The sequence below is a fragment of the Ylistrum balloti genome, unplaced genomic scaffold (assembly GCF_031769215.1).
Source record: "Ylistrum balloti isolate Yb309-2 unplaced genomic scaffold, AGI_CSIRO_Ybal_v1 Utg370598, whole genome shotgun sequence".
Taxonomy (NCBI): Eukaryota; Metazoa; Mollusca; class Bivalvia; order Pectinida; family Pectinidae; genus Ylistrum; species Ylistrum balloti.
Genome location: NW_026782370.1, coordinates 672,143 through 691,898, shown reverse-complemented (window position 1 = coordinate 691,898; position 19,756 = coordinate 672,143). Strand labels below are relative to the sequence as shown.

Below are 19,756 nucleotides of genomic sequence, written 5' to 3'. Positions count from 1 at the left end.
TACCAGGGTTGTGTTTAGACAAACATCAGTGTTCTGACCATCCTCTGTAATTAGTATATGACAATAAATGACGCATCAAGTTTGGTCCATGGAATACTCCTACCTCCACCTAACTAGTATAATTTAGTGGAAATGTCACATAGTCCAAACTATCCTGACGTTCTGTCGATTTCTAAATTAGCGACTCCAGAACAATATAAAAAAGCTGATAGAATATCACAACAAAATGTGATAGAGATGATGTCCTTTACTTGAAAGCTGAGAAATGCTACCCCAGTGGTTAAAGTAGACATGGCAGTAATGAAATGGGAAAATAAAAAGTATATTGTAATTATGAAATCCTGAATTGATATCAAAGACAAAAAAATCTCATGAAAGGTTCATTTAGGATATTACTAATTAGCTTTAATATTTTTTGTTCTCAAAAACAAATCATAGCACTATTTTCTTTCATTATCAACTCACAAATTCTCTCATCCCTTCACATCTCTTCCTCACATCTTGTACCATCCCAGTCTTTTAATCTTCTAGATTAATTATAACATACACAACTTGTATAAACCAATCACAGTATCATCCACGTATACCAGGGTACATCTGAGTAACCTTATTCAGTGATCTCCCAAAACGAAAATCTTGTTGTGCAATTTATAAACAAATACATCAGATTGTAGATAAGCTTTGCATTTCAAGGAAATCTGATAAAGGTATGGACATCAACTGTTCCGATAAGCTGTTGAGTAGATTGATTGGCATATTGACAAACACTAAAAATTTACCTGCCGCCCTGCCCTCAATCCTCCCCAAGCTGAAACCCAAACTTTGTCTGTATACCTTCTTAGCTTTATACACTCATCCATTGCACAAATCCCTTTTTAAAGTCCTTTCACTGCTCAATGTAATATAATGCTTGTAAATCGGCGGAATTTACATACAGGTGATTCAGAAACTTGTTATATACCCAATCATAACCTCAAACTAAAGTCACACTATTTGTCTCCATCCTATGACCCTGACTCCCTCCTGTCCTGCTATCTGCGGCCTCCCAGCTGTTGTTTCATTGAGCGTATGTTCTCCACCAACTGCTTGTCTGCTGCCCCACACTTCTGTAACACAAGGTTTAGTTCCTCCTCACTGTGGTTCTCAAATGCAGCCTCCGCAGCAGATTTCTTCTGACTGAAAAGTCAAGTTCATTGAAGGTTAACACACCTGCCTCAATATTTTAATCAAAATGCAATTTCAGTTGGCATCAATACATGTCATGATGATAAAGCTTCCTAAGTATCACAGAGGTTGGTTGAAAACTGAGACAGGAGATCTGCAGGCAAGATGACAATCCTTATTAAAGGGAAATAATCCTGTCATATATGAGTCAATAAAACAGCTCCAGGACTTCAAACCTACATGTCATGATCGTAAATAATACAAAGTTTTGTAAGTTTATGGAAAAGACGGTAACAGCTGTTTTGTTGATCTCACAAATGGTGCAACAATCACAAAACTTACCCTATCTTGAGTAGACATTTGACCTTCTGATCTGGCTGAACCCTGGCAATGTATTTCATGGCCTCTGCTACATTCTTGTGCTTGGAACAAACTTCAACAAAGGCCTACAAAATACAATTTATCTATAGATTGGAATGTAAAACTTGGCCCAATAGTGAGTGGTGAAGTCTTTTTAGCAGCCAAGAGATACAGGTATGATATAAACATTTTACAATTCTAGATCTTTCAACATGTTACAAGAAAAAAAGACTGATATTTAACCATTTTAAAAACACATTTGAACATTGACCCTAGATCTGGTGTTTATCACTAAACAAGAACTGTTAATGTTACCCTCTGTTGACATTCTTCATGTAAATACAAATCCACCCCATTTGGCCCCATAAATATCCAAAATATTCTTCAGCATTTTAGTAACAATTCATATTAACACTTGAACTATCTAATAATCAACAGTCTCTTGACATTAGTGATCCAATAAAGATTGAAATAAAACTTCAAAATTTTAAGATGGGATGATGACGTCGATGCCAAGTTGACTGTGTTGGCCTCTCCATTCTTTGAACAGGCAAGCTTATCACAAACTTAATACAACAAAGTCACTGTGTCTTGATATCAATATGAAATACAAGCTAACCACTTTTTTCTGTAATTTCTTTCTACACATTAAAGATGAACTTTATTTTCTTAATGACAGATGTAGCTATGATTTACTGATCTTCCTGGTGGTTTATACAGAACATCTGATCTTAAGTTGAGAATCTCTTTATGATGAAAACTCTGATTATAATGTCCAATGTTAAAACAATTACAGAAATTTGGCAAGAAATGCATCATTTTACCTCTAGTCCTACTGGTGGTTTCTTCGACTTGGAGAATCTCTCTAACTCTGCCCATTCACCAGCTTCTCCGAGAGCATGCATCCGAAGCCACCAGTATCTACAGGTAACATGTATAGAGTTAATTCAGCATGAATGAATGGCCGTCAGCAGGGCTGTGGTAGTGTTATTGGTATTATTGGGGGGGTGGGGGTGGGAGGGGGTATACCAGGCTCAATCATCTTTAACACACTTAAACATTAACCCCCCCCCAAGCTCAATCATCTTTAGCACACTTAAACATTACCCCCTCCCCCCAGCTCAATCATCTTTAGCACACTTAAACATTATCCCCTCCCCCCAGCTCAATCATCTTTAGCACACTTAAACATTACCCCCCCCCCAAGCTCAATCATCTTTAACACACTTAATAAACATTACCCCCTCCCCCAGCTCAATCATCTTTAGCACACTTAAACATTACCCCCTCCCCCCAGCTCAATCATCTTTAACACACTTAAACACTGATAATTAAAGAGGTGCTCACTATGCATTGACTAAGCTTAACAATAAATCTTGCATCTCTACAACATAAGCAGACATTTAAAATCAATATTTTCTAAATAACCTGTTCAGTCAGTGTTTTGACTCCTCATTCAGTTTTTACTGCATTAAGAGACCTTGAGTTCCTAGTGTAGCTGTTTTTACCTGCGTTCAGGAACCTTGAATTCCTTGCGTAGCTGTTCTGCAGGTTTGTGACTGTTTTCCATTATAAGTCTATATATGGTCTGGTGCAAGGATAGGTCCATATATGGGCGGTTAAACTCCTCCTCCATTCGACGCTGGTATTTCAGTAATTTCATCTGATCCTCAGTTTGCTGTAACACAACATCATCTATAACAGCACTTGTGAATCAGTAAAATCACACATCCCCACACTTACATTACTCCCAATGCTTTGCAGGCAAAAATATTGTCATTTTTTATGACAGCTATTTATAATCAATCACATTTATATGTCACTAAACAGAATTCAAACTTGCTACAAATCAGTGAATTACCTTGACAGCAAATTCATTCTTGGCTCTAGTGTAGCAGTTCATGGCTTGTTTTAATGTTTCTAATCTGTCATCAAGTCTCTGAAATGACACAAACAGACTTTAGGAATAGTTGATCCTCCTCTTTTGTAACATATGTTATCACTGTGAAAACAGAAAAGAATTGGTTCAAGCAACACAAGTACCTAAAGGCAGAACAATAAATATACTCCTGAGTGAAGCCAAAAAAATACATGTACAATCAAAATACACACATGGAAATAAAACAAGAATTTTCCAAACTCCACAGAGAAAGCACAACTTCATGTCATTGTAATGAATGAATCTCATTAAAAACAGATGTTGTAATTCATTTCATGTTATGTACTTTGTTACATGGAGATCTCACAAGCCAGATGGAATCACCATTCTGATGGCCTTCTATTATTTGCAAACGTTAGTGTTAACCAATCAGATAGTCCCTTTCTCTGAAGTTTGGCGAAAAGTTTTTAAGAGCCCTACTTCTGACATTACAAACAAACTAAAAACATACATATTTTCAATTTCTATAATGTGAATTAAAATATTGTTTGTTGTTATTATGGCTTTGTTAGCAATTCTCGTTCAAAAGTCCTCGAATGTGTTCAAGAAGCATTTCTTTCACTTCGAAATTCTACTGCCCAAAATCTAACAGCATAAATTTGATGCAGGCAGATGGACGGACAGGTGAACCATTTTCATGGTTATAAAACAATGAAACAATGAGTAAATGAAACTGTACTCCTGACCTACCATATGTGGTAAAGGTAAAATGGATAGGCTTACTGTGAGTTTGTGATCTGAAAACGACTCGGACAGATATTCACATTACAGAGTGCAAGTAAAAATATTAAAGATAACAACTTTCGAATCACAATGACTTCATCATCAAATTCAGGCAAACTTAGATCTGATTTACACTGTACTCTAACATTTTAACACTTAAATGAATATCCATCACACTTACTTCATCATCAAAACTTTTAACGACCTTACAGTTTGCCTCCTCCAGGAAGTTATCTTCCTGGTAATAAAGATCTTCCATCATCTGTGGGTTTTGATGGCGGCAATACTGAAACAATAAACAAAAAGATCATCCTTAGTAATTCTTCATTCACTAACATCCAAAAACACTTTTATTAAGTCAATTTCAGGCTTCACAATCTTTCCATTTACCAGTTTTTACTCAACTCTTTTTTGATGATGAAATAGGGACATATTTTGCATTTTTAGCACACAAGTTTAAAACAAATAATGATTTTCTCATCTACAATGGACATACTAATAACATTATCTACATTCCAATCTTAGACGATACTTTGATTACAAAACAACTGCAATATCTCAGGAAGACACCTATACTGTTCATACATTAATTTTCCTCTGGATTCCTTTTCTTTGATTTTTTGGATAACCTAAATTCATAAATTCATATGTTTGTGAACTGCCATAGTTAATGCAAATATATTTACAATTTTTTTCCCTGAAAACTATGAAAATTGAGCACAACAAAATTTGAATGATTATGGCATTAAGAAGCTTTTCTCCTTAGGTTGACTTGGAGATTGTTGGTCCCTGGGCTTTAGCAGGGTAAATATAATACTCTCTATAACACTTATAGAGAGATTTACCTGTATGAAGAGAGAGTATGCGATGGGCATGTTTCTGATGGCCATGAAGAAATCTCCATCCTTCATGTCATTCTTGAGCTTGAGTAACACTGTGTAAACTGCATCAAAGAAAAATACAGCTTTCATAGAATATCAAATTTATAACAATGACCTAATATCAAAAGATTTGAAAGGTCTGAGTGTAGTCAGGTGGTCAGTATACACAGGTCTGACTAATCAGTTGGTCAGTATACACAGGTCTGATTAATCAGCTGGTCAGTATACACAGGCCTGATTAATCAGCTGGTCAGTATACACAGGTCTGACTGTAGTGAGACGGTTACTATATATAGTCAGCTGGTAAGTATCAACATTACATACCAAGGTCAGTGTCCCCACTTTCTATAGCCTTCGACAGAGCCAGCTGATCCTTACTCATCTTCATCAGGAGGGGAACCTGCTGGGCTGCCCGCGGCTCAAAGTCAAGCAGCTGAATACAGAAGACAGGATGGATATCTTACTGAACACAAGAAGTCAATCAGTCGACATTCTCCAAAACATCCTTATATATGTATGTACCTTTATCTTTATAAACTGTTCACTTGATGCTAAGAAATTTTCTCAGAGAAGAAAGATGAAGAATTCTTATCTAGAATTTCAACCAATGGATCATCATTTGCTGACACTTACTCTGATGGCTAAGTCTGTCCGACCACATTCTAGTGCTTGACTCGCGATATCACAGTAGGACACCCCAGGGGTGTCTCCAAGTTTCTGAGCTACAGCCCGGGCTATCGTCTCATCATCTTCATTCTTCTGTTTTACCTACAAAATTGTAATACTATCACAGCCCCTTTCTGCATTCATGTCCATTACAAGGAGTTTTAAAAAGTACCTTTCAGTCATAATGATAATCATATAGTACATACTGGTCCTTTTACAACGATCTCTTCCCTATTCTAAAGAAAATGATTAAATAACAAAGAATTTCCATAAAATCATGTACTTTGCGAGCATACATTTTTCTTGCAGAAGGTCTTTGTCAGGGAATTAGCTATAGATAGATATACAGTATTTCAACATTGTAGACTTGACATCAAGTGTCCTGTGATAAGATCACTCCTCAACAGTGACTATGTGTGGAAGTCTCCTGTTAAAACAAAAAAATCAAGATCTAATCTTCGCCATAAAAACAAACATACTATCACCTAAATATAATGACATCATAATTCTATTAATCTAGGTTTTAAGTATTGGCCTACCTTATAACATGCCCAGTGTGCCAGAATACGACTTGCTCCCTCCTGGTCTGGAATCTTGAGGTACTGACAGATTTTGATTGCCAGGTGGAACATCTTTCTGAGGACTAGTCTGTCAATCATCACAGCCATAGAGAGGTGTTCCAATCTAATACCAGGTTAGGGAGAGGTTTCCAAAAGGAAAATTGAATATTTTCTTCATACAAAAATAATCATAGCTAGAGACCAAGGTGCTGAACATCACTGCATTAGTTAAATATAGTCACTGAAGAGACCCAGAGTTTTAAACCTTTAAACATTTCAACTAGAACTCGTACTTCATTACTAGGTATTAAAAACCATTAAGCTAGTTTATACAATAACCACAAAGAACTAATTATATATAGTATCAAAACAATCAATAGATGTAAAAATATTAACCAAGGTGCTCATAGGTTGGTTTGAATTAACCAGCGGTTAGTGAAAGCTTGATCAGGGTTAATCTAAGGTTAGTGAAAGCTTGATCAGAGTTAATCTAGGGTTAGTGAAAGCTTGATCAGGGTTAATCTAAGGTTAGTGAAAGCTTGATCAGAGTTAATCTAGGGTTAGTGAAAGCTTGATCAGGGTTAATCTAAGGTTAGTGAAAGCTTGATCAGGGTTAATCTAGGGTTAGTGAAAGCTTGATCAGAGTTAATCTAGGGTTAGTGAAAGCTTGATCAGGGTTAATCTAAGGTTAGTGAAAGCTTGATTAGAGTTAATCTAGGGTTAGTGAAAGGTTGATCAGAGTTAAGCTAGGGTTAGTGAAAGGTTGATCAGAGTTAATCTAGGGTTAGTGAAAGCTTGATCAGGGTTAATCTAAGGTTAGTGAATGCTTGATTAGAGTTAATCTAGGGTTAGTGAAAGGTTGATCAGAGTTAAGCTAGGGTTAGTGAAAGGTTGATCAGAGTTAATCTAGGGTTAGTGAAAGCTTGATCAGGGTTAATCTAAGGTTAGTGAATGCTTGATTAGAGTTAATCTAGGGTTAGTGAAAGGTTGATCAGAGTTAAGCTAGGGTTAGTGAAAGGTTGATCAGAGTTAATCTAGGGTTAGTGAAAGCTTGATCAGAGTTAATCTAGGGTTAGTGAAAGCTTGATCAGAGTTAATCTAGGGTTAGTGAAAGCTTGATCAGAGTTAATCTAGGGTTAGTGAAAGCTTGATCAACAAATTGGTTTCTACTCATTTGTATCTACAAAGCTAACATTGTTAACAAACAGTTGAAATGATACCATAATATCAAGATACAGATTAAATGGAAGTAAGATTAAATTTTTAAATATATTCTGTTTTCACATTTTTACACTCTGTCCCTTTGTAGGTGTTTAGTCAATAGTAAGAAAAGAAATTTGATCCTTTGTGGTCATGCAGGTTTCTGTGGTCATGCAGGTTTCTGTGGTCAAGCACTTTTCTGTTCCTAACTTGACATTTTAACATTTTAATCAAATCAGTTGGACCAATGACAAATGAGACAAGGATACTGGGTGTAGGTGATAGGAATGCCGATCTTATGATGGTGTACTTGATTGATTACTCGTAACATTTGACACATGTTGACAAATGTTTCTGGGCTGTAGTCGGTGAGGAAACACTTCCCGAATGTTGCCGCCTGTAAATAAAATATCATATACACAATACCTGACTACATACTTTGGTTAGTGACAAAATGTCTACCACTTTTCAGACAAACACAAATTCTAAACATCTATTATTCATCATCAAATCACATTTTGGACAGAATTACATTGACCAAGAGACTCAATAATCCACTTACCCTGAGTAGAGCTTTCTGTTTGTCGGTTTCTATCTCAAACCCAGCTGCCTCTATACACTGGTTGACAGCAACTTCTAGTTTATCCTTAATCATTCGTATGTATTCGTCAGCTTTCTGGGATCCTTTCTGTAACAACAAATCACTGATGATGAATTTCAATCAAGCTTATATATTTTCTGTGAATGAAAACACAACAGTAACAAAATCTAAATATTTACAGATACTGTATCCGATTGTGTGTGTTAGCTGGGTTTATTGCCCTGGTAACTGCCAGGGTCATTTTGAATCAGGGTCTCCTAATAGTAGCTGGCAGTTACCTCACTGAACAACATGTGGAAGGCCTGTAAGGTAGGCAGGTCTAAATAAACATATAAATTGTTGTAACATTGGTTGATTTCTGCCTCAAAAAATTTAACAGTGACTAGGGTATGTTCAAGTTGAACAAGTTCAGACAAGGATGACGTGTTATGCCAACGCCAGGTGGGCTAAACAATAGATCCTAGAGATATTTACAACATAATTGTGTGATTTTTCTTTTCTTTGAAATAAGTGTCAAAATACACACATCTTAGGATCAACATGTGCACATCTATGGACAAAGGAAAACGTATCATACATTGAAACTTGAGAATTATACATCCAGTAATTCTTAATACAAAAAGTTTAAAGAAAACATTATTACCATCAAAGTTGATGAAGTCTGCCTGTTGGCCAGTATTTACAAAAAATGTACACTCCATATCAAAATCATGTTTTAATCAGTCTAAAAATAGATACCAAGTAATGCACAATCTGGGACAAACATCTGGAATTCAAGAATTTCAACCCATTCAGAACTTCTCAAGAAGTTGCAACAAGTTAGAATTGTTGAAATCCATGTTTACATGTTCATTATGTAGTCCTCCTACTACCCATTAATGCATTCACAAATCATTACGTGTAATTAACAGTCACAGAGGGCAGTAACTGGAGGTTTTGTTTAGGGCAGCTTATAGAAATCCCTATCATGGATTTCAAGATATGGTGATATAACAACAAAACAGAAACAGTTGAAAGTAGTACAATTTTTTTCACTTTACATAAGAAATGCTTGAAAAACATTTCAAACTTCAATCTACCTGGTAAATATTAACATCATATATCACATCAGAAGGCAACTTACTACAAATCCTAAAATATGATCATACCCAAGTCAATGGACATTTCCAGCTATATAAAAATCTCCTACGCTAATTCCACAAAATTTCTAGGTCAATATTGTTGTAGAAATGCACAAGATAAATTTTTTTTTTTATCATGGATCAACATGCATTTGAAAGTCCCCAAGCTATGTATACCATCTTCTATCTTAAAAGACTGTACAAAAGACACACATGAATAGCACCTTTTAATACAAATGAATTTAGAGTAATATTATTATTGATATAATGTGTCCCTTCAAATTTAAATGTAGGACAATAAATTTTACAACTGTAATAACCTGTAACATTTGTACTGAAAAATTCCTAAGTAGCCTTTTACAATGACAACTATCAGACTTCCAAAATATAAGGAACAAGGAAGATTAAAAACAACACATTCCAAAATACCAGTTACTTTTAACTCACATGAAATTCTCGAGAAGCTTCATACAACATTGCCCCTGGCTCCATAGATCCTATTTTGAAGATATGCTCTGTTACATCTGGAACAAAACACACACAATACATAGTCTCTTTACAATACAGGAAAATTTGACATTAAGAAATTAAGAAATGCCCATCACACATCAACTACATACATGTACTTAACTGACTTAACAAAACATAATTCCTGCGATCAGTGTCAAAACAGCCATACCATAAACTGTTAGCATCATGTTACAGACTAATTAGGTTATTTGTGGAGGAACTTGTGTACTTACCAGGAACTTTGTGGAGGAACTAGTGTACTTACCAGGAACTTTGTGGAGGAACTTGTGTACTTACCAGGAACTTTGTGGAGGAACTAGTGTACTTACCAGGAACTTTGTGGAGGAACTTGTGTACTCACCAGGAACTTTGTGGAGGAACTTGTGTACTTACCAGGAACTTTGTGGAGGAACTAGTGTACTTACCAGGAACTTTGTGGAGGAACTAGTGTACTTTTGTGGAGGAACTTGTGTACTTACCAGGAACTTTGTGGAGGAACTTGTGTACTTACCAGGAACTTTGTGGAGGAACTAGTGTACTTACCAGGAACTTTGTGGAGGAACTTGTGTACTTACCAGGAACTTTGTGGAGGAACTTGTGTATTTACCAGGAACTTTGTGGAGGAACTTGTGTACTTACCAGGAACTTTGTGTACTTACCAGGAACTTTGTGGAGGAACTTGTGTACTTACCAGGAACTTTGTGGAGGAACTTGTGTATTTACCAGGAACTTTGTGGAGGAACTTGTGTACTTACCAGGAACTTTGTGGAGGAACTTGTGTACTTACCAGGAACTTGTGTACTTACCAGGAACTTGTGTACTTACCAGGAACTTTGTGGAGGAACTTGTGTACTTACCAGGAACTTTGTGGAGGAACTAGTGTACTTACCAGGAACTTTGTGGAGGAACTTGTGTACTTACCAGGAACTTTGTGGAGGAACTAGTGTACTTACCAGGAACTTTGTGGAGGAACTTGTGTACTTACCAGGAACTTTGTGGAGGAACTTGTGTACTTACCAGGAACTTTGTGGAGGAACTTGTGTACTTACCAGGAACTTTGTGGAGGAACTTGTGTACTTACCAGGAACTTTGTGTACTTACCAGGAACTTTGTGGAGGAATTCATGCTGGTAATTTCCAATGATTCTGATGCCATCCATCTCCTGTACAAGGTTGACTGGTGACTCAAAATTATACCTGACCACAAGATAAGGAACTGACCATCACTAATCGTGATGCTGATGATAATTATACCACTGGTGTTTGTGTTTGTTAAAATTGTGTCAATATCCATGACTACAGTCAAACTCTAACGACAAACACAACTCTTTTATCATGTGAACATAAACTGTCAGGGGGATCTCTGATGTTTCTTAACATTCCTTAAAATAGATAGATATTACTGATTTTTTAGGAAAAGTATTTAATTTGTCATCATTTGACAAAAAATCTGTGTCAGATTCAGACAGTTTTCAAGGTATGAAGGAAAACACCCAAGGAATAAGAAATCTTGTCCAAATGAGGTCAGAATGTGACTTATTATAGATTGACTTACAATTATAGGTTCATTTGTATATTGCATAATTTTCTATCAGACAATAGTAGAAGTACATCAGATGTTTTTATACAAATATGTTTTCAATGAGACAAAACCTAGATGACCACTTAACACAATTGTAAGGATACCGTATCCAGTCCTTTTGAGGCCCAACAACCACCATTAGGGTTCCCCACAAGGCTACTACTGCTCCGATTCCACACCTGAAAGGTCAAGGTCATTCATTTGATGTCAAGATTCAATAAATTACTGATATATGATACATATATTTAGATCTTTAATTTGACACATCACTTTATCCTACAATGTGCATAATGTCAAGGCACATATTTAAAAAGGTCAACACATTGGGTACTCCAAATGTCACATCAGCTGTAAGAACAAAACTGCTGAAAGGTCATCATATCAAAGACTTATACCAGGGCCAACCCATTCAATCTTATTCATTGCTATTCTTAATAAAAGAGAATATCTTGATAACAGTATATTGTATGATTTGTCAGTAGGCTTTCAACAATAAATGTTCAATGCAATGGAGGAGTTGTATCCTCTCCAAAATATATTGGATGTAAGGAGATATTCTACAGTCAAGAAGGCTAAGTAAATAAAACAAATAAACATCACAAGACACAGATCAAATTAACCACAGCTTATCGACTGTATCAAATGTTTACTGAGATCAATGTTAACTGATACTTACCACATCAACTGTCGAGGACAAGTTTCTGTCTTAGTGTTAAATTCACAGTAAACTTTCTGAAAGAAATCAGATATTGCAGTTTTATATCTATCACTCATGATACTTAACATTAAAACAGGTGGTCTGTGTTTTTCAATGTTTGGAATATTAGCATTAGTAAAGAGTTTATGAGAAGATACTCTTCATAATAACACATGATCTGTGTTAGCTAAATGTTTGGAATATAAGCATGAGTAAAGAGTTTAAGAGAAAACATTCTTCATAATAACATGTGATCTGTGTTAGCTAAATGTTTGGAATATCTGATTAAAGGGTTAATAAGAAGACATTCTAAAAATCTAAATTTCTATCCTACAAAGAGAAATCCACATAGATGACAATTCATTTATATTCAATCTCAGATTTTTTTTAGATTTAATGATCAGGCCTGCCATCATCTTTTTCTCCTAAGATGCTCTATAGATGTGAGGATGGATCTCTACCTACCTGTAAATCTGAACTCTACCTACCTGTAAATCTGAAGAACAGATGAGGATGACACCACTATCTGTATATAGAGCCAGGAACTTGTTGTTGAAGGAGAGAGCCATTTGTATATATTCTTTGACTTCTGTGTTAGTTTGTGGTGTCTGCAACAATGGTTAACATCTTGTAAGTCATCTACAGTAAACTAAGTAAAAGAATACATCCCTTGATATAATATAAACTTCATTTATAAAACAAGTTATTTCAACTAATATTGATCGCCGGAGTACCCAGGGAAAACCCACATGGTCAGACAGGTGATCCTCTATCTTTTCATGTCCGTTCTGGGAATTAAACTTCAGACAGATGAAAGGCAAATGGGCTACCAAATAACGACTGAACCATCCATATATTTCTTACAATTACAATTTGAGATTACAAGGAAATCTACCACTACAAAATCATGACAATTCATAAATATCTTCCCTCACAACATGTATTGTTGTATATACTGTATATATGTGATGCCAAACCATGGCATTGACACAGCAACATATGATGAAAAGAAAATAAGTGCATTTTCTTCCTTTTTTCTTTGAGAAATATTTGAGAATATTAAGTAGGAGTATATCCAAGATGTCAAAATATAATAACAATGTCCTTTTGTGATCTTAGAGTGATTTATCTGATATTGAACAAATCCACTGTGGCCTTTAAATAACCACTGGTCTGTGTGTAAACTTACCTGATTCTGGTACTGACCTCCATGGTCAATGAGGAACAGCTCGTTACCCTTGGCAACCAGTGCTCGGGACTGTCGGTCAAGATTTAGAACTGCCCAGCTACTTGGAGCTGACTGCAAACCTACCCAGTAAACAGACAGTTTTCTTGATGAAATGACTAAACACACTATTAACAGGACCTGTAATATTTTTGAATTGACCACATATAAAGTATTTTACTGTAAATAAGCCCCTTCCCTACGTTTGGTCAATATCTTTCACTGTGCAGGAGGATTATTTGCATTAAGGCACAGTATCAGACTGCATAATCTTTTTTCTATCTGATCAATGATAATGGAGCTGCATACCTACATAATGACCTGTTAATTAGTAAACCACTATTATATATTATTACTGTATAAGTTTTGTATTGTATTTACCTGGGACCTCTGCCAGCCTACGTATCCTGGGGTCATCTACACTGTTGATGATGAAGATACGGAAGGTGCTGGTCAGTACAGCTATCCCCGTCCCTTGGAAACTGTTAAATATCTCACAGTCTATCACTTTAACATCCTTAGCTTCCTGTCAAACAATTATCATCATTATTATTATTTCATTCTTAACGGCCAGTCAACACATAAAAGGTCATTAGGGCCATCAAATGGTAAAACACACAGTGATCCGAGAGAAAATAACATTGAACAAACCAAAAAGTAAAAGACAAATGCTAAAAACCTTTAATGGGTATGTTAACACAAAAGATTAAAATGGTACATCATAGTCTTTTAAGGTACATGTAACACAAACAGGTCAAAAATACTTTGATGAATATTGTTGTATATCTAACATAAAAACACAGCTAATTAGGGCCAGATGTAGTTGATACAAAGTAGGTGGAGACATTATCAACTAAGTATCTCCTCCACAATATCACCACATCCACACATGAAACCTAAACACTGTAAGGGGAGAGTATTAGTTCAATCTTGAGGAACACATTGAAAACTTTTTTATTTATAGATACTATTTACTGTGTTTGATAAATATGCATTATCATGTTTATTACGTTATACACCCTGTTTATTTACTGACCACTCTGGTCAAGTATTGATCAAGTTGTGTCTTTCCCATGACTGACCTGCCCCATGCCAAACATGCGTTTGAAGTTCAGGAACATGTCGTAGGAGAGTACCATGCCGTCATCCTGTACACAGAGCAGATCCTCTGTGTTTGACCATCCCATCTTGACCACTTGACCACTGCTCCACTATAACATTCCATTAGTAACAGTCACTTTGAGAACACATTTGTCTTGCATGAACAAAGAACCATACCATTATGTAAATCACTTATATTTCACATGGATTTTATTTTCCTATCAATACGTGAGGAACATCAATCGCAAATTCAAATCCCCCGAGATTAACAACTCTGCATGGCATAATAAAAGTTTTCAGAGTCCATGTCTCTAATACCTCATCATTTGCCAAATGTAAGTCAATTCTAGATCAGTGCCCATGAAATCACATATTTGCAAATATGTCTATTTAGAGATAAATCTGCAAATAAACAATTCATGAAATGTAAACAATTTGCAGTAAACTTCAAGCTAAACTGATTTGGATAAGAAACATTTTGACAGAGTAATTGACACTGAATGATATGACATTTTAATTTTTTCATGATACTCTGCTTAGGGTACTTTGAACAAGATACAACACAAGTCCTATTTCGATTAACCTGCTGTAAATTGCCACAGAGGCTTAAAATCATAGTTATATTTCTAACTACATAATCACTGATTTGAAATTGTGATGAAGCTATTGCATGCATCCAAAAATCATAACATTAACAGGATTTCTGAATCTGCAATAGTCACTTGTCAGTAATGGTCACTCCTAGTAATGTAGACTGACAATATAAGGGGTATATTGCTGTCAGTATTCATTTGGTACCCACCCTCATCTGACTGATTTGAATGCCAGCGGCTGTAAAGACGGTGATGATAGGTTTGGTGGAAACTTGAACTCGTGCTGTCTTAGAATCATCTCGATAAAGAGCTAAAATAGAACAGATAAAAGATGTCACTGCCACTGAAAATAAATTCTAATGCTTAGAGTGGTCAGAATTATTCAAATTTTTCTATATTGGTCTTGAGTCCATAAGAAAGTTGAGAGATCATCAGAATAATTTGGACTAAATTTGGAGAAATCCTTGGATATTTGAGTCCTTTTTATCTGACAACATTTCAAAATGTAAATTAATTAAATTTCATTTATTTTACAACAATTGTGAAACTAGCTATAAGTTTATATAATCACTCTCATTAGTGAGAAAAACCAGAAAACCGTGGGGAAACCCACACAGTCGGGCAGATGACCTCATACTTCATCACATCTGTCCTGGAAATTGAGCTCTGTATGTATAGGTGAGAGGTGAATGCTTTATGACTGTGCCATCAGACTACATTTCAGAATGTAAAACAGAGGTCTAGAGATGAAGCCCTGAAATGGCCTCTCAGCAATGTAGGTGTAATACTGATTTTGACAGTTGGTGATATGCACCAGAAATTCAAAAATTGAAATTTAATTGAAAATATATAAGTGTACACAGCGTTTCCATTATTTTTCTGCTTCACTTTTTCTTTTTGATGTTATGAGAATACATGGCACATAACCGTAACATGCCACTGTCATGTTCATACCTATTGGCACCCTGTAGGGCGCTGATGCTACCGTATACATACCTATTGGTACCCCGTAGGGTGCTGATGCTACCGTTTACATAACTATTGGTCCTCCGTAGGGTGCGGATGCTACCATATACATACCTATTGGTCCCCCATAGGGTGTGGATGCTACCGTATACATACCTATTGGTCCCCCATAGGGTGCGGATGCTACCGTATACATACCTATTGGTCCCCCATAGGGTGCGGATGCTATCATATACATACCTATTGGTCCCCCGTAGGGTGCGGATGCTACCGTAAACTTATCAAGATCAATCAAGTCACTCCATCCCATGGAATATAGCTCATTCTTTCTGTCAATGTAAGTGCATAAATTAGTTCAAGTATTCTCCACCTCCTACTTCAGATTTTATAATTGTTAATCTATAAGCGAATACTGTGTCCTGTACTCATAGAATTTTTATGGAACTCATACAATTTCTTGAATACTTCAATTTTCCATTGCGGAACTCATTGTTTTTAACAATAAAGTTGAAAATGACACATGAAAATGAATTGTAGATTGATCACTGAGGAAGTCTTATTTCTAGTGAAGGAAACAGTGTGGTATTGCACTGAGCATGTGCTTGTTTTCTGTAAATATAAAGAAATCTCCTTGAGATGCGTGAGGTCTCATCCTCTTGCTTTACTCATTCCAACAGTCTGACAGTAGCAATATGGACTCTATCATCTTGTGTTCTTACTTTTCATTTGCTGAGGCTAGTAAGGGGGTCTATATCTAGAGTATACTTCCAACTTCTACATTTGCAACTGAAACCAACCAATATTCCAGAAAAAATTCTAATGATCAATCTACATGCAAGTCCAAAATCCTGCACTCATAGAATTTCTAGAAATACTGAAATTTTCCAATGTGGGACCCGTTGCTTTTAGCAATGGAGTGGAAAAGGATTCATAAAAATTAATTGAAGATCGATCACTGAAATTCCATATGAAACTGCCATCACTTGGTTTATTCGATCAACTTGTTGGTACCAATTTCGCCTGTCAATTCACAGATCAAAGAATGAGTTTATTGACAGCCGATGCTAGTACAACGATCTAATTAAACTCTAATTTTCTGTATTTAAAATGGTACCTAGCGAACACCAAACCAATTTTTATTAACATTTATGTGAATGGCATTTGTATGTCACTTTATTATAACCACACGAATTATGTTTATTAAGTTGAAGTCTAATAATAATATGCTTCATTTGATTGTCATTTGATAGAACTTTCATCACAGATACCAGCCTCGTCTGACATTTTCAGATGTGCAACATGTGAACGAAGAACAGTCATAACTGCATCGGTCAATGCAAGATATGAATTAAATCAACAGAAAAATTACTTGAAATAAACATCTCCAAGCGGATTCCAGTCCGCAGTTGCCATTGCAACCGTGTTTTAAGGGAGGTATCCAACAAGTCGTCTTCCTGTTTTGATTTCTCGTTCCGCCTTCTTTCCTTGACGATCTAAGCGACTTATTTTCGATGTAAACAAAATACTTTTGGAGTATTCAATTAGGTAATCTTTATGTTTACCAGTTATTAAGTTCATAACATTGATATTACTCTGCTAGAAATACGACGAATTGTTCTTTACTTAATTAAAATAAAACCTATTTGTAAGTGCTTAAGCGAGAATATTATAAAATTAGAAACAACATAGTTATAAAGAATCCGGATTAGAATAAAAATCGTTGAAATATTTCTTTTCGGTTATCATTTATAACAGAAGCCACACAACACTGAAGTTCGAAGTTTTTTGTATCATTTTAACTTCCGCTTTCTAAAAATAAAAAATTCTTCTGATATTCCCATTTTTTCACACAACAGAAAATTTAAGACCATCATCTGTATATCTGTGCAATAATGAAAAATACATGAAGTCTTATTTGATAAATAGCAGAGACAGAGAGTATGACGATATGTATGTCTTTGAAAAAACAACTGATAGCAACTAAAAATCGGAATTTTGCAGGGGTATTAAGAATATTACAACTATTACTTTAGTATATTTAATTTTCACCGTTAAAGATTGGACTAAGAATGTTAAATCCGTGATTAAAGCTAAGGGCACATTTTTATATATTTATGGCGGACAAGTTGATATTCGTTACTTGTCGTTACGTAAACTAAGACGTTGAAAGCAACATCTGTGACCTAATTGATTTCTGTGGTACTTATATATTAAGTTACGTACATACCACCTCAGAGCCACTTTGATATGTGACTAGAGGTGTCACATATGTACACGTCACCGTTATCAGCTGTGACGACTGAAACTGCTGTAGTACAACGCTGAGATTCGAACCCGAACGTTCCCACCAATCAACTTTATCCTCTTTCATAATACAATATACACATTTAGAGTGTGACATACCATACTACAGTGTTCCTTGTTGGTAATTTGCAATATCGATAAATATTACAAGTACATATACAAGGAGGACAAATATTATCAATTATTTTTAAAAACTGCAGGTTTTTTTGTTTTTTTTTTTCAAATTAGTAGTGTTCATCATTTATCGAGTTTAATTCAGTTAGACGTCTTCCAAACATTGCATCTACATATAAGGATCTGTAGTTAGATCATGAACGATTCTCGTCACCGATTCCTTGTATGTTACAGTACAATGTGTGCCTTTATATATACTATATGTGTATCTATACATCATCACATCTCCCGATTTCAGCTATAAATTTGTGATTGGTATTTCAAAATCTACAAAATGTAAATCTGCATTCCAGTCTTTGTTTAATAATATTTTCAGACATTAGCATTAATTTCTGGAGTTTATGAACATCCCAAAAGTGGTTCATACCTCATTCATATAGAACAAGCTTAACAAAGCTCATACATGTATATAAAAAAAACCTTATTATCCACAAACTGATTATAGTATAAAAGATTGTATACTATATTGTTCCTTCCCCTTTCTGTAGAATGAGCCAACTGTGACCAATACGTTATCATTCCTCTTTTCGCTGATATTTCAAGGGTGCGTGTACTGAATCTCCGACATACCATGTAGTTACCTTTTCATCCCAATAAAAAGTTTGCACGATCTATCACTGTAATGTATCTAAAATCACACACTCAACAATTATGTAACAATATTTTAATCAAATAAATTACATATACAATGGGCTGATAGGTTTTTCACTTCATTGAATGAACCAGTGCTACTAGATATTGTACTCAAACAGAGTGACTAGATATTGTACTCAAGTAAACCAGAGTGACTAGACATTCTACTCAAGTAAACCAGTGTGTCTAGATATTGTACTCAAACAGAGTGACTAGATATTGTACTCAAGTAAACCAGACCGACTAGATATTGTACTCAAACAGAGTGACTAGATATTGTACTCAAGTATCCAGAGTGACTAGGTATTATACTCAAACAGAGTGACTAGATATTGTACTCAAGTAAACCAGACCGACTAGATATTGTACTCAAACAGAGTGACTAGATATTGTACTCAAGTATCCAGAGTGACTAGATATTGTACTCAAGTAAACCAGACCGACTAGATATTGTACTCAAACAGAGTGACTAGATATTGTACTCAAGTAAACCAGACCGACTAGATATTGTACTCAAACAGAGTGACTAGATATTGTACTCAAGTAAACCAGATCGACTAGATACTGTACTCAAACAGAGTGACTAGATATTGCACTCAAGTAAACCAGAGCGACTAGATATTGTACTCAAACAGAGTGACTAAATATTGTACTCAAGTAAACCAGACCGACTAGATATTGTACTCAAACAGAGTGACTAGATATTGTACTCAAACAGAGTGACTAGATTTTGTACTCAAGTAAACCAGACCGACTA

General features: G+C 35.5%; 1 protein-coding gene across 2 annotated transcripts; it reads right to left on the bottom strand.

The window, feature by feature from the left end:
* Positions 1 to 282: 282 nt before the first annotated feature.
* LOC132556880 (vacuolar protein sorting-associated protein 16 homolog) lies at positions 283 to 17,357 on the bottom strand. 2 transcript variants are annotated; one of them, XM_060221333.1, is made up of 23 exons: positions 17,258 to 17,357; positions 16,129 to 16,217; positions 15,132 to 15,232; positions 14,311 to 14,439; positions 13,610 to 13,754; positions 13,193 to 13,311; positions 12,492 to 12,611; positions 11,983 to 12,038; positions 11,411 to 11,485; positions 10,827 to 10,921; positions 9,663 to 9,739; positions 8,056 to 8,181; positions 7,763 to 7,890; positions 6,273 to 6,417; positions 5,701 to 5,835; positions 5,392 to 5,500; positions 5,032 to 5,129; positions 4,368 to 4,472; positions 3,386 to 3,463; positions 3,033 to 3,202; positions 2,349 to 2,445; positions 1,507 to 1,610; positions 283 to 1,176 (listed from the first exon to the last, which is right to left on the bottom strand). In XM_060221333.1, exons 1-23 carry the CDS (start codon positions 17,299 to 17,301, stop codon positions 1,032 to 1,034), a joined length of 2,490 nt encoding a protein of 829 aa, XP_060077316.1. In that variant the 5' UTR covers positions 17,302 to 17,357; the 3' UTR covers positions 283 to 1,031. The 2 variants fall into 2 exon arrangements, with proteins under 2 accessions (XP_060077316.1, XP_060077317.1); XM_060221334.1 differs by lacking the exons at positions 16,129 to 16,217; positions 17,258 to 17,357 and adding an exon at positions 16,045 to 16,068.
* Between the last annotated feature and the right edge of the window lie 2,399 nt (positions 17,358 to 19,756).